Here is a 15870-nt window from a genome sequence, read left to right as displayed (position 1 = left end):
TATTTTCACAAATATTATAGGGACAGGCATAACAAGAGGACTACTGATAAATGACATAAGCGACCACCTGCCAATCTTTGCTATCTATGACTGGAAGCACACTGTTACACAGACACCGAATAGAAATATATATACAGAAGGGTCAGGACTGAAAAAGGGATGCTTACACTGAAAAATGAACTAATGAGGCAGGACTGGAACGAGGTCTACAAAGAAACAGATGTAAATGATGCTTATGATTCCTTTTTGCAAATATTTAACACGCTGTATAATAGACACTGTCCTGTAATGAAAAGACACACGAATCAGAAAAAGGAGGGGAAACCATGGTTAACAAAAACATTGATAAATGCCTGCAAGAAGAAAAACACCCTGTACAGACAGTACATGAGATTAAGGACAGAACATTCAGAAACGAGATACAAACAATATAGGAACAGCATCCTAAATGACTGCAAAAAAGAATACTACAGTAATCTGCTGGCAGAAAACATGAGCTATACTAAAAAACTATGGGACATTCTAAATGATGTGATCAAAAGCAAAAACACCAAACCTAGCTATCCTCTCTACTTCAAGGACAAAAACACTAAGGAAGATAACGAAGAAATCATAGCAGAAAGATTTAATGAATTTTTCGTCAATGTGGGGCCGAATTTGGCAAATTATTTGCAGATGATACTAATATTTTCTGTTCGGGGGAAGACCTAAACCAATTAGTGGAAACAGTCAATAATGAAATGGCCAAGCTACATGTGTGGTTTAATATAAATAAACTATCTCTAAATTTAGAGAAAACTAAATATATGCTGTATGGGAAAAAAGGCTGTAAGACTAGTATTAACATACAAGTTAATGGAGTGGACATCGAAAGGGTTAAAGAGTACAAAGTGCTGGGAGTGATTATTGATGACATGTTAAGTTGGAAGCCACACACCAAACACTTAAAAGGTAAGCTGGCCAGGAGTGTGTCCATACTTTGGAGGGCACAAAAACTATTAAACCAGAAGGCACTGTACTTGTTGTACTGCGCACTAGTCTCTCCACACCTGCAATACTGCGCAGAGGTCTGGGGACACACTTACAAAACCACTACTTATCCCCTGTTTATACTCCAAAAAAGAGCCTTGAGAATCCTACATTATGCCAGTTACAGAGAACATACAAATCAACTATTTACCAAATCAAAAATACTCAAATTCTATGACTTAATAAAATACCGCACAGTACAGATGATTCATAGGGCTGCCAACAAAAACCTCTCTCACAATCTACAGATATTATTCCTGAACAGAGGGGAGGGACACAATCTAAGAGGGAACATGAGGTTCAGGCAGAGAAGGGTAAGAACTACATTAAAATCCTTTACTGTATCGGTCACGGGGGTCAGACAGTGGAACAATCTGGATGAGGAGATGAAAAAATCAGCAAAACTGAGTGTATTTAAAAAGAAGTATGTAGAGATGACTATTAATCGATACAGAATGACCCAGAAAGAAAATATGACAAAGGTCAGAGACAGAAATTTGTAGACACTGGGGGAAACGGTGCAACGGCGCGATGGAACATCATGGACACATGTACATACATACATGGAGTCTGATCTCTGAGTGCTACCGGATGCTGAAACATGTTTTCTTTGTCAAAATGTCATAAAAAAAAAAGGAAATGAAATGTATGATGATAATGGGGGCGGGACTAGTTAAGCTTTGCTTCTCCCACTTTCCCTTTCGGTTATGTATATTGTGTGAACTGCAATGTTATGTGATGAGTGATCTAAATGTCATGACTGAAATAAATAAATAAATAAATTAAGCACGTTTTGTATTTGTCATTAACTGAGGTTGTCATAGTTTGTATGCATGCATGTAAGCCTATTTATTTCACACTGAGAGTCAAAATCCACAAACAGTAGATTCATACATTACTTAACGAGCTAGATTATTGGAATTGCTCCACAAATATAGCAAGTGATGATAAACTATTTAGAAAATACAATAAAGAAAGATTAGGAACAAACAGACAATCAGCCAATAATAAGCTGTCATATCCAAATAAGATTAGAGTGTTCAAATAATACATATAAAAGAATAATAAATATACATATATAGGTATATAGCTATATAAGCATAACATAGGAATAAAGAAATATATAGTTTCAAATAAATGAACAATGATAATAAGTGTCAAATATCTAAAAATATAGCAATGTGTTGATTATTATATGTTTGTCATAAGGGTTAATGTATCATGTACATATTGAATTCAACCATGAAAATACTGTAAGCTATACTTATACTTATCAATCCGTTTTTTAATTCTGACGTAACACCCTTTCAAAATACAATTTCCCGATCCAAACGCTGTCATACTCTCACTACACTACGCCCGGCTGTATTTTCCTTACTGCCAATTCCCATTTGAAGTTTTTCTTTTAATGATATCCTCAACTTCAAAACACCAAAGTGTCCTTGAGAACTCCACGACGGTGTTTTTGACTACTACATTACCCATGATCCTTAGCCACAGATTGAATTTATTTTAAACTGATCAAGATTTAGATTTTGTGCACATGTCCACTTTTTTAACGTAGCATATTTCATGTATAAGCAGAGTAATTGCTGGTTTGACTGTACAAGATATACATCACTAGATGCTTTTTGCGATTAAAACTCTAGTTGCAAACCGGAAGTCCAACTTAGCTAGGCTACCTAAAAGGATATTTCAAGAATACTTGCTAAACCATCTTAAATAGAACAAATGACGTAGTTATAGTCATTTGTAATTTGGCTGTACTACACATCTTTGATACATTTGGTAAATGCGTTTTTACAACGCTATTTTGATGTCAACTGGATAAACTACAATTGTGGTGATGGTATGCAACAAGCTGTATGGCCCGCCCCTAGGGAATTGTAGTTTTCTTTCAAAAATAGTCTTTTCCATAGAATTGAGAGATGCAAATAATGAATTGAGAGTACACAAATGAGTTGAAGGGGATAGTTAAAATGTGTGTGTAATCAGATTTGGTTCAAATAAATTTCAACCATATTTGACCAAAATTGTATAGATGGACTATATTCACATGATAGCTAAGGTCAAGCGCTCTCTATAACAGTTGGTTCCATGTCTGTAGCCACTTTGGTTGCTGAATTATAACCCTTCAAACATACAACAAGGCCAAGGTTCAAAGGTCATTCATTCAATGTCGGAGCCATGTAGAGTCTTCATAATGATACATGTTACTCACCAGGCTGAGATCTTTCCAATGATGTATTTGGTTTAGCTTTGAGACAACATTTGGATTTTCTCATTTCATGGACACAGGCCATCCCAGACCTAGTTTCAGGCAGCACTTTGAGGGCCATATATAAAATAAAGATCTGTGTTTATTTCTTTTTTTGTTTAGTTTTAATGTAAATAGTGACCAAAATAAAGGATGTAGAAATAAAAGTCTGTTTTATTAGCCAATGCAAGCATTTAACCTACATTAGCATTTGCTCCCCCAAAAGATTTGGTTATATATGCACATATGACACGCCTATTATTGTTGGTATTTCAGTTATTACTATTATTGTTATTATTATTGTTATTATTATTATTATTACTGTTATTATTGTTATTATTATTAGTTATTATGCATGGAGTTTGCATGTTCTCCCAGTGTGTGCGTGTGTGCGTGGGTTCTCTCCAGGTTCTCCTGGTTCCTCCCACAGTCCAAAGACATACAATATGGGGATTAGGTCAATTGGACACCCTAAATTGACCATAGATAGGTATGAGTGTGAGAGTGAATGGTTGTTTGTCTCTATATGTGTGTGGCCCTGTGATGGACTGGCCAACTGTCCAGGGTGTACCCCGCCTATCGCCCCATGTAGCTGAGATTGGCACAGCACCCCCCGCGACCCTCTGGTGGAGGATAGAGCGGTAGATGATGGATGGATGGATTATTATTATTATTGTTAATATTACTATTTTCACATGAGAGCAATTCATATACAATTATTTAAATATTTTGTTTCAATTGACTCGTGATTAAAGAAGAAATGCCGTTGTACAACAATAAGAATAGCCTATGTAGCCCCAGGATAGACAGACAGACACAGATACATTGATACATATATAGACAGACAGACAGACATACATATATCTCTGTTACAGTTTTTCTCAATAGTTAAAACACTAAACCCTATTGTCTGAACCAAATGCTCAGTTGCCTGAACCCACTGATTGAATCAATCAGTCTTTTGTCAAAACCATAAGCACTTTTCACCTGTTTAGACACAACTTGCCAACACATTTTCATTGTGATGCACCTGTGCTGCATAATGGTGAGCACAGGTGACACAAGTCAAACACAGTTAAAGCACAAGTGTCACCACGTGAAGACAACAACTCAAAACTGATCACACTTATGGCTGATGATGTGAGGGAACATATGAGCCAGTTCAGAGAGCACTGGTTTGTGAGGCCCTATGATGGATAGAAATCTGAGAGGAAGAGTTCGTGTGAGAGGAGGTCGAGGAGGTCAGTGAAGATATCTGATGAAATCAGAGCGACTGTGATTGACCCTGTTCTTGTCCATGGTATGAGCATGAGGGAGGCCGGACAAAGGCTACAACCAAACATCAGTAGATTCACTGTGTCCACCATAATCCCAAGATTTAGAGAAGAGAACAGGTAATTACCTTTTTTGACATTATAGTACAGTCTGTAAATGTTGACAGCAATTACTGTATGACATACTATATACTGTAAGTACATGTTTCTGTACATCACTGTACCAATGTACTGTAGTATTGTAATGGAGGGTTGGTCTAACTGTTGTAGGCCTAGTATTCCATGTATATCTTTTGTAACTGCATGTTCTCTTGTTGTAGAATTGAAAGACTGCCACACGGGGGTGGGAGGACAGCTATGTTCTCCCCACACCAAGAGACCCTAATTGTTGATATGGTCCGTGAGAACAACGCCATTAAACTGAGTGAAATTCAGCAGAAGATCATTGAGGACCATGTAAATGTTGAGGGTATCAACAGTGTCAGCCTCTCTACTGTTGATCGTGTCAGACTGTGCATGAAACAGCCTGGATACAGCATGCCAGAGGTTTTTACCCCGTTGCCTGGCCAGACAACATGTGGCCTGTGATGTGGATGAAGTCCTGTGGCCTGACCCAGTACGGAGACATGATGATGTGGCTGAGTAATGCACTTATTTGTATATTTGTGTACTTTATTTTTACATGGGCTTACTGTAGACAAGTGACAAATGCATAAGATTTCTGTTTGTTTTACAAGTGCTACGTGTAAAGATTTCTGTGCTATTATATAATCTATATTCTAAATGCACAGGTGTTTTGTTTTGCAACATGCATTTAGCCTACAGTGAACAATAAACATTTATTTCTCCAGCTTCATGTCCTGAGCATTGTGTTTTCTATTTTTCTACATAGTGTTGAGTGACTGTTCAGTAGTGTTTTTAAGATTCGACAACAAAGTTCAGATTTGAGCACAGATTGAACTGTTTTGAGGTGAAAGTTTGGTTTTGAAAGAAGAGTCTGAGGTTTTGTGAATGTAGCTTGAAAATTGGGTTTTGTGTTCACAGTTTAGAGAAAAGAGAGAGCAGCTTTCAAGAAATGTGTCTTAGCAATCAAGAAAAACTGTAACAGAAGGTGTTTTATCGACTGTGATTGTAAAATGTGAAATGTCTCATTTCATGGCATATTTCAAAGAATATATGACTCAGGGTATTTGAAAAGTTGAAGTTTATTGTCCTTCCTCTTGAATAAATACAGGTACATTAAAATGTGTTTGAATGAAAGTGATGACCTACATGAAGGACAATTGATACCAAACATCACTATCAAACTTTAACTGAATCAAGTAAATATAAAAACATGTTCCAGTAATACACGTTAGTACAATGGACTTGTAATCATTTGATCAATGTTAATTACATACAAAAGAAAACATGATACAGATAATGGTGTACAACTCAAAATACATATAGCAACAATATGATCAAATATCTATAAGTCAAGTATTTCTTTAAGTTATAAATAATCCAAATGGTGCAAAGGAAATATATATTGAATGTACATGATTACAGTATATGCTTGTTTCCATGTATGTATATACATTATATACAGGATGAGTTCCCCTATACTCATTCAAAAGAGAACATAAACAAGTATCTGTGGTTGTTACGACCAGGCCTAGGAGAAAACCTGATCACAACATCAAATAATGACACTCCCCTTGTCAACTCCCAAGAAAGCACCAGCAACAAGTCAAACAAAGCATTTTAACCAGTTTATTAAAATCAAGTACAAAATGTCTGCTGGCAGTCTTGCTGTGAGTGCTTTGAGGAAGTCCGCTGCAGCTGGGATGATCAGGCCTCTTATTCAGAGTCCTTCCTGTGCAGGACCAATCAGCTCCCAGGATCCACCCTAGACTCACCCACATAGGCCATGCACACCTGCAACCCATCTCACACGCAGACACATACACACAGGGAAGAAGCAGTCACAACCCTGGGGTCGTAACAGTGGTTCATTAAGTCACAACAGCTGGACAGTATGTTATCTAAACTGCTAAACTCTGTTAAGCACATGAAGTGCAGGTAACTTTGTCGGTAGGATACCAGTTACAAACGGGCTGGTTAGTGAACCACGCATGGTTCAACGTGCCAATGGATTCCGTCTTTGTGTATTTTTAGCTAAGGCTGGACCAGAGAATATTTGCTTCAAACAGATTGTTCTTGGTGAATTTTGCAGGAAGTGAGTAGCCATGGTGTATTTTATAGAATCTTTTATTCTATTTATTATTATTATTTATTGATTTAACCTATATGAGCTGCATCCCCTGATACTTTGTAAACAGTCTTCCCTGTCCTCTCATATCTGCTGTCTATATAAAAATAATAATACTACTTATAGTAATACTAGAAATGAAGGAGATTTTGTCCGTTTTTTCTAAAACACTCCTGCTGGAAACCATGCTACCATGGCTCATTTGTTTTGTTGCAATGGTAAGAAGTATTTTTGGGCCAGAGGGCATCACGTGACCAACCTACAGTAGCATTTGTAATTCCACTGGCACAAGAAAGTGGAGCAGCGGTAACGGGTACAATTACAGTGCATCATCAGAACTGTCCGAGTCACTGTCACAATCATCCGGCTTGTGCAAGAAGCTCATGTTCTCTGCAGTCTCTCCAGACAAAAGTCGCAGGTAGCAGTCTCTAGCTTGCATCTTCTTCTCTCTGATGTTCTGCTGCTTTCTCAGGATGATGCTCTGCAGACCTTTCAACCCCTCTTCACTAAAGCCACATGGCCAATCTTACAGATAGAAAAAAATGAGATAAAACCTATATTAGTTTATCACCAGTCATTGTTTTGTTATTTAATGACATACTTTTCACTGTCTCACTAGAAAGTAGACTGGACAACTCTTGCGAGGTCTTTGCACGAGTTGAAAGCCATTTCCAGTGGTGGTCCATCTCCAGAACAAGAATATTCTTCTCCTCCTCCAGTCTCCTTACTGCCATGATGATGTCAAACGCCTTTCTCTTTGTCCTTAGATCGACAGAGTCTCAAATGCATTTCTTTTTACAAAGATTTGAAGTGAATTCAATTTTATTCACAACATACATTATCTCAAGGCACTGTACATAGACAATATCATGAAGTTAGTTATATGTACTCTGTCAAAGAATGTCTAAAGTCCTGTAGGGTAACAGATCCTCATTTGAGGGTACTGGTTCTGTGTTTGTGTGTCATTATCAGTCCGATTTGTTCAAAGTAGTAGTGTACATACCACTGTGTGGTAGCTGCCATGGCCAAGCTGTCTCGCCAGACACAATGGTTTCCATGCAAAGACTTTCTGTGCTTGGAACTATTTTGTTGTATTTCTCCACAACAGAGGTCAGGATCCCCTTCTCCTCCCTGATTTTGCGGCGGATCCTGGCACGACCTTTGTTGCCGTCAGTATCTTTATAAAGACGCTGTGAGCGTCTCTTTATACTGGTCACCAGCACCTCGATTCTACTGGCCAAGGCATCCACATCATTTGTGCTTGTGTTTGTTGTTGCTGAGAAGACATAGATTGCACTTTCCTTTAAATCACTTACAAAGTAAGCAACACTGTACTTGTCATTAATTTGTACTCATATTTGGAAATAAAAATGTACCAATAGGGTGTTATTTATTATTCTAAGACAACTAAGCTTCATATTATTATTCATGGATAAAAGTATTGCCAGTAATCATTTTCTCACCTTCTGCCCACTCTTTGACATCACTGACCCAGTCTTCCAAATGGCTCTCTGTCACTGCCAACTGAGCTTTCATGGACTCAACATTCTGTTGCTTGCTTTGTAGAGATTTTATGGTCTACATTGACACAATGTGGGAAATAACCAGTCTTTCCTCTGTTTCCTGTAGTGGTTAAGATAACTATCTACAAACAGTCAAGCTGTGAATGGAGGCTGGGGAAAGTGTATGATAAGGAAGGGTCAACGTAAGGGTTCCACATAATGGTATCTGTTAGTCGTCGTAAACATTAGGTAACATCTAATGGGGTCATAAACGTTATTTCTTGTGTCTGTGTTTGTTTTACTTTGATGTTTCTGTATAAATGGTAGAGCCTTCTTGAGAAACGGGAGAGAACATTTAGACCTTCTTGGTGACAGGGTCTCTCCTTTATGCATGAAGTAAAGATTTGATTCACTGAACACTGATGACTCCAAATTTCTTTCACATTTTGGCGACGAGGATGGGATGGACGCTCCAATGCTCAGGGCCTGAGTTCTGACTGAAGGTTACTACCGGTAAGGAAAATTTCCGCTCCACCAAGGAGGACAGGAATCCGCCTGACGTCAGGAACGGGTGCTGACCAGTGGACGCTCCATCTCTTTAGAAAGTGAGTACGGTGTTTTTTGAATCATTTCTGGTGTACATGGGTGAAACCTAGGTAGACAGTTGTAATTCCTTTGTGGTATACTGTCACGATATTCTATAAATTCCTGTGTGGTTGAATATCGAGGTCCGGTGTAATTCCTGTGTGGTAGCCGAGACCGTCTCCATATAATTCCTGTGTGGTTTGGAGACGTCTTCATATAATTCCTTTGGGGTTTTGAAGACTAGCTTAAGCTTTGGGAAAAAGAAAAAAAAACAATCCATGGAATATAAAATCATAAAAATATGTACTAGATGTTCATGAGTTTTGAATCAATTATACAGAGGGATTAAAACTTTTGGACAATATATATAATATTAATTGTATGATCATGATCATGATGGTAATGAAAATAAACTTTGTAGTGACTTATTTCAGTGTCTAAATATCCTTTGTGGATATTACCATGGTGCGTTGCTCGGAATGTATGTGTCATACAAACCACCTGGCTGAAAAAGTTATCCAAAGTTAGTGTGTGAAGATTAGAATAAGTGAAGAAGTTTGAGTGAAAAATAAGCCCATTGGAAGTTAAAAGCACATCCGTTCAAGTGAATCAATAGACAACATGGGGAACAAAACGGGAAAACTTAAGTCAGTATCTGATCCTCTTACGGGTCCATCTAAATTGATGGCAGAGAAATTGGGTAAAAGTGTTGTTGACGATGTTCCACTCCGGCACCATTTGACCGAGGAAGTGTTTCCTATAATAGGCACATTAAGTACTGATTGTTTGAAAGGGTGCAGGGTATTGTTAGAAGGGAGAAAGGAAAAGAAAGTAAAGAAGAAGGTAGATTGGCAAGTTTTTGAGAAATGGGAAAGAGAAGCAGCTCTGAGGGAAGCAAAATTTGAAATGGGAAAGAGAAGCAGCTCTGAGGGAAGCAAAATCTGTTGCAGGATTAATGTTAACACAGGAGATAGGAGAAGAAGGTGATAAAAAGAAGGCAAGACAGAGACGTAGGGCCAGAGAAGAGAATCTGCCTCCTCCATATGTTCTCCCCGTGTCTGCACCCCCTCCTCCCTCAGAGACACAAGCAGCAGGACAATCACCTGCAGCTGAATCCCGAAATGGCTCTGAAGAGGAGAAGGAGGAGAAGCCAAAGCTGTACCCTGATCTGTCTACCCTTCCAACACCTATGAGGGAAAACAAACGGACTGATAACGTGTCTCAACCAGCTAACATTGCCTCTTCCAGAAATGTCTCCTCTCCATTAGCAGCTTCTTTCGATTACTGGCTGAGGAGTCAAAGGGAAAAAGGAGACGCGCACCAGATGCCTATGTTGACATTTCCAAATCCACAGCCACGGCCAACTGGTGAAGAGGAATATGTCCACTGGGATCCGGAAGTGTTGGTGTACAGGCCATGGCAGCCAGATGAACTAAAAGAGATCGCAGGAGAACTGCCAGATCCCCAAAAGACTGGAGGTGAGAAGTGGGTAATAGCAATGCAACAGCTATTAACCATGTATAATCCAACTCTGCAGGAGGTAGAAGCTGTGAGTCGGAGGTGTTTCAAACTCAGATGGGCCAATATCCGACCGGCCAACTGGTCAACATCCCCAGTAATTGGATCAGTGAGGTTCCACGACATGATGACCAGCCTGGCTGACGCTGTGCGGGCTGCTTTCCCCTTAAGAGTGTGTTGGCCTGAGATTCACAACACTAAACAAAAGGAGGGTGAGTTAGCAGCTGACTACCGCACTCGCATGGAATCCGTTTTTGCAGCTCACTCCGGCATCGATGCACAGAACGAGGCATACGATGACCTGCTGAAAACAGCTTTAATTAATGGTCTCCACCCTAGCCTCAAGGATCGTGTCATGGCTACATGTGTCGGATGGGAAACTGGGACAATAGCAAATGTCTGGACACACGTTCTGCACACTGAGCGAAATAAGGTAGATTTGGACTCTAAGCAGTCACGAAAACTTCAAAATGCTCAACTGATGTATTACCAGCAGGGTGGGGCTCAAAATCCTGAAAAGAAATGGCAGCCTCGCCAACCCAACAACAGAGGTAGACGCAGACCGGGTCCGCACCAGAACTCCCAGAGGAAGAACAGCCAAGGACACAACAAGGTGCGGTGCTATAATTGTGAAGGCTATGGGCATTTGTCATATGATTGTCCTACAACTGAGTACAACCAGCGAGGAGGACAAAGTCCAGAGGAATCATGGCCTCACGCACCACCAAGAGGTCTCTCTGTGCTGTCCCCGGGGCTACAGATAGCGCGACCATAGGAGACAGTGGAGGCAGGTCAGAGCATTCAACACATAGACACATACACACGAGTAGACACTACCGAAGATAGTGATGAACTAGTTGTCACATATCAACAATATGTACACTTAACCCGAGACTCTAAAACACCCCCTACGTTGATTCTGTATGTACAAGGTATTAATGTGACATTCCTTGTAGATTCGGGAGCACAGGTCTCTGTAATCCAATCCAAATTGTTCCCTGATGCACCCAAAACAAGTAAATTCCTAAAGACAATAGGAGCTTCAGGGGTTCCAGGTTTTGAGCCATTGTCTGAGCCATTGACCGTATGTTTTGGAGATTATAGAGGTGAACATCAATTCCTTCTTTCTGACGTATGTCCTGTTAATTTGTTAGCACGAGACCTTATGTGTACTCTAGGCATCGATGTACATTGTGATTCTACAGGAATCAAAGTAACATGTGCCACAGCTGGTCTATATCCTGTCTGTGTTCCTGGGAGTGATTACGAATATTCCTGGGACCTTCTAAATTCTAGGGATATAGATAAACTGTTGTCCATGATACCACAGGTTACAGAGACACCTGAGCATTTGCAGTGTGTGTCACATTTCTCACCAAAAACTAAAGATTACAACTATGAAGATACTTGGAATGTGGGAGGGGATAATGATGTAATAGGTATAGATAAAATGTTTGTGGGTTTAGATTTTGCAGCTGCGTCAGTAAATCTGTCGACACCTCAATTAACCTTGTTTTCAATACCTGGGTCTGTCCCTCACATTCCATTGACAAAAAAATCAAATGTTGCATGGACAGAAATGGGACCTTGGGTTAAAGCAGCTTTACAGGCGTCAGACTGGCAAACCACATCAAATGACAGTTGTTATTCCCCATCAATGAAAGTCACATCTTATCCTGTGAACATTAGAGAAGCAGTCGATCGAAAGATCCACACATATACAAATGAAGTTACACTTATGACTTTAACCACTGAAGAGGAAGCATTGGTTTCAACAGTACCTGACAAATTGTGGGCTAAAAGTAAATTTGATTTTGGAAACATAAAAGGTGCAATTCCTGTTACTGTTCAGCCAAAATCTGTTTTCAGACCTTGTAAAAGGCAATATCCACTTAGTCCAGAATCTGTTGAAGGCATAGATCCTGTCATTCAATCTCTAATAAAACAAGGTGCCATCGTGGAATGTCCTCACTCACCATGCAACTCCCCCATTCTGCCTGGCAAAAAACCAAATGGGGGGTGGAGACCAGTTCAGGATCTCAGAGCCATTAATGATGCTGTGCAACACCCAGCCCCAACTGTGCCAAATGTTACAACTCTAATGTCACAGGTTCCATCAGAGTCTTGTTGGTTTTCAGTAATAGATTTAGCAAATGCGTATTTCAGTATCCCTGTTCACCCTGATTCACAGTTCTGGTTTGCTTTTACTTTTAATGGTAAAAGGTACACATGGACGCGGATGCCACAGGGTTTCTCCTCCAGTCCCACTTTGTTCGCAATGACTGTAGCAGAAAACCTGTCATATTGGCAACCACCATGTGGGAGTACACTTGTACAGTACGTCGACGACCTTCTTGTATGTTCACCCACAAGGGAAGATTGTAGAAGAGATACAGTGTCTCTACTTTGTTTCCTGGCAGAGAATGGTCACAAGGTGTCAAAAGACAAGCTGCAGCTTGTCTCAAAATCAGTGCGGTATCTTGGCCATATAATCACTCCGGAAGGTCGTAAATTGGGTCCTGACCGCATTCAAGCAATATTGGAAGTTCCAAAACCACTTACAAAACAACAAATGATGTCCTTTTTGGGCTTATCAGGTTATTGTCGTCCATGGATTAGGAATTTTGCGGAGATCTCCCAACCCATGTATGACATCACACATGGGGGAAAACATTTGGCCATGACTGACTTGTTGACTTGGACTCCTGAGGCAGAGACAGCTTTCACTGACTTAAAACAAGCACTATCTAGCTCACCTTGTTTAGGACTTCCAGACCCGACAAAACCTTTTAATCTTTTTGTTTCGGAATGCAATGGATTTATGTCAGCAGTCCTCACTCAGTCCCATGGTGACAAACAAAGACCTATTGGGTACTATTCAAAGCGTCTCTCTACTACAGAAAGAGCAATGGTAACATGTTTAAGGGCTGTAGCGGCTGCTACAGAAGCAGTTTTAGCCACAGCAGATATTGTGGCTATGTGTCCCTTGATTGTGCATGTCCCGCATGCTGTCCATTCTTTAATCCTGCAGGCTAAAACGGCTCATTTAACTCCAGCACGACTATTGCATTGGCAGAATGTTTTACTAACTATGTCGCATGTTACTATGAAAAGATGTACTGTTCTTAACCCCGCAACTCTGCTTCCTACAGCTGAAGATGGAGAACCACATCCTTGTTTGGAGGTTGTTGACATTGTGTCAAAACCACGGGATGCATTGTTTGATACACCATTGTCTAACGCTGATTCTGTTTTCTTTGTAGATGGTTGTGCCATGAGGAATCCAGCTGATGGTTCCTCTTGTGTTTCCTTTGCTGTATGTACTGAACAAGTTATAGTTGAAAGTGCCAGACTGCCAAATAACCTGTCTGCTCAGGCAGCAGAGTTATTTGCATTAACCCGTGCTTTCATCCTAGGAGCGGAACAGAATATTACAGTATACACGGATTCACAATATGCTTTCAATGTATGCCATAACTTCCACACTTTGTGGAAAAACCGTGGTTTCTTTACATCCACAGGAAAACCGATTGCTCACAGACCACTCATCCTCAACCTTTTGTCTGCATTACTCCTGCCTGTCTCTGTAGCAGTATGCAAATGCAGAGCCCACACTGGTTCTAACGACCCAGTGTCACAGGGAAATGCAGTAGCCGATGCAGCTGCTAAGAGAGCTGCTCTTTGTCCTGCCTCCCCAATTTTGCAAATGCCCCTAACTGTCCAGGATGATTTTTTTCCCTCATTGATGTCTCTTTGCTTCAAACAGGAGCTGATGCTGGGGAGGAAGCATTCTGGAAGAAAAAAGGGTGCACAAAACTCCCATCTGAAGTCTGGGTAGACATAAACGGTCTTCCAGTCCTTCCAAAATCTATATTCCCTTTTCTAGCTAAGTTGACCCATGGTCCTGACCATGCGTCAAAAGGAGGGATGTTAGATATTGTAAATAAACTATGGTATGCGCCAGGGTTTTCAACATTTGCTGAAGACTTTTGTAAAAAATGTGTAATTTGTGCCACTAATAATGTTGGCAGAGGTGTGCAAATGTCTCTATCTGCACATCCGAAACCTGAAGGTCCTTTCGAACATTTGATGATGGACTTTATTGAGCTCACTCCATGCAAGGGGTACAAGTACTGCCTTGTAATTGTTGACATGTTTTCAAAATGGATTGAATGTTTCCCATGTAGGCATGCAACAGCCGTTTCAGTGGCAAAATCACTCTTGAAGGAAATAATACCACGTTGGGGTTTGCCGTCCAAATTGACTAGTGACAATGGTTCTCATTTTGTGAATAGTGTCATTCAAAGTCTAGCAGAAAGCCTTCAGATCAATCTAAAAACACACTGTGCGTATCATCCAGCTAGTGGAGGTGCGGTAGAAAGAGCTAATCAGACCCTGAAGATAAAATTAACAAAATTAATGGCTGAAACAAAGTTGCCATGGGTTGACATTCTACCCCTCGCTCTCATGTTTATGAGAGGACGCCCACATAAAACGACTGGATTATCTCCTTATGAGATTCTTACTGGGCGTCCTATGCGAATGACGAATACTCCTTATCCTCAAAACAGACTAACTCTGTTAGGGATGGATGATGACATGTTAAGATATTGTTGTGCACTTAACCATGTTCTCAAGTTTATCTTCCCTAAGGTGAAAGCAGCCCTTCCTGACCCTGCAGTAGCCGAACTACACCACATACGGCCCGGAGACTGGATAGTGGTTAAGGACCTCAGACGGAAGCATTGGCATCAACCCCGGTGGTCAGGACCATTCCAAGTGCTGCTGACAACTCCAACTGCCGTCCGGATAGCTGAGAGGGATACCTGGATCCATGCGACCCATTGTAAACCCTTTCCTGGGAATGTCTTATCCAACGGAACAACAACAACGGGAAATTAATCAAGGAAAATGCTGCAAAACCTTGCTAGCAGTTTTCTTCATTGGGATCATCACCACAGGCGTGTCAGTCCAATGGCCTGGACATCAGAAAAATGACAGCCTGCGACAAATGGACTTCAAAAGTCAGCATATAACATCAACAACCATACATACTACTGATTCACTCACATTCACCAGTCAAACTGACATCATTCACATTGATACTTTGACACCTATTCTTCCACCGAGGAATGAAGAAAGACTGAAAACATCGAGGGAGTACAAAGACACTGAGGGCAAAGGTGGCGTGGGTGTGTCACCCATGCAGGATCAAGAGATCCCAGAAGACATGGACAAAAAAGTTACTGTCACAGAAGAATTAGTCAGGAAGAAAAGACAACTTTTTGAACACACTGATTGGAAACCGTGGAATTTCAACGCAAATGAATTGCTTGATAATTCTAACCAAAAAAATAGTTGGTATTCTTTCATTGGATGGATGAAAAACAAGGTGTACGGCTCAAACACTACTGTACTAATTGTTCAGAGTCCTCCAGCTAACTGGCATTCCTT

General features: G+C 40.4%; 1 protein-coding gene and 1 long non-coding RNA gene across 3 annotated transcripts; one reads left to right on the top strand and one right to left on the bottom strand.

Annotated features, from left to right (window-relative positions):
- Window positions 1-5747: 5747 nt before the first annotated feature.
- Window positions 5748-8348, bottom strand: LOC122764123. Of its 2 annotated transcripts, none has more exons than XR_006359532.1 (4): window positions 8275-8348; window positions 7815-8087; window positions 7413-7573; window positions 5748-7336 (listed from the first exon to the last, which is right to left on the bottom strand). It is a non-coding gene; the product is annotated as an uncharacterized LOC122764123 (long non-coding RNA). The 2 variants fall into 2 exon arrangements; XR_006359531.1 differs by having other exon boundaries at window positions 7428-7573.
- Window positions 8349-9748: 1400 nt separating this feature from the next.
- Window positions 9749-15864, top strand: LOC122764122. The gene is made up of 3 exons (XM_044018466.1): window positions 9749-9764; window positions 9805-11029; window positions 15070-15864. Exons 2-3 carry the CDS (start codon window positions 9854-9856, stop codon window positions 15316-15318), a joined length of 1425 nt encoding a protein of 474 aa, XP_043874401.1. The 5' UTR covers window positions 9749-9764; window positions 9805-9853; the 3' UTR covers window positions 15319-15864.
- The last annotated feature ends 6 nt before the right edge of the window (window positions 15865-15870 follow it).

This window comes from Solea senegalensis, unplaced genomic scaffold (genome assembly GCF_019176455.1).
Source record: "Solea senegalensis isolate Sse05_10M unplaced genomic scaffold, IFAPA_SoseM_1 scf7180000017243, whole genome shotgun sequence".
NCBI lineage: Eukaryota > Metazoa > Chordata > Actinopteri > Pleuronectiformes > Soleidae > Solea > Solea senegalensis.
This window is presented reverse-complemented; position numbering and strand designations above follow the sequence as displayed.

Bases quoted from the DNA above. Each gene is read 5' to 3' on its own strand.
- LOC122764122 (XM_044018466.1), top strand. From the start codon at position 9,854: ATGTTAACACAGGAGATAGGAGAAGAAGGTGATAAAAAGAAGGCAAGA. The intron at 11,030-15,069 runs GTGCGGTGCTAT...ATCTTCCCTAAG, and splicing joins ACAGCCAAGGACACAACAAG to GTGAAAGCAGCCCTTCCTGA.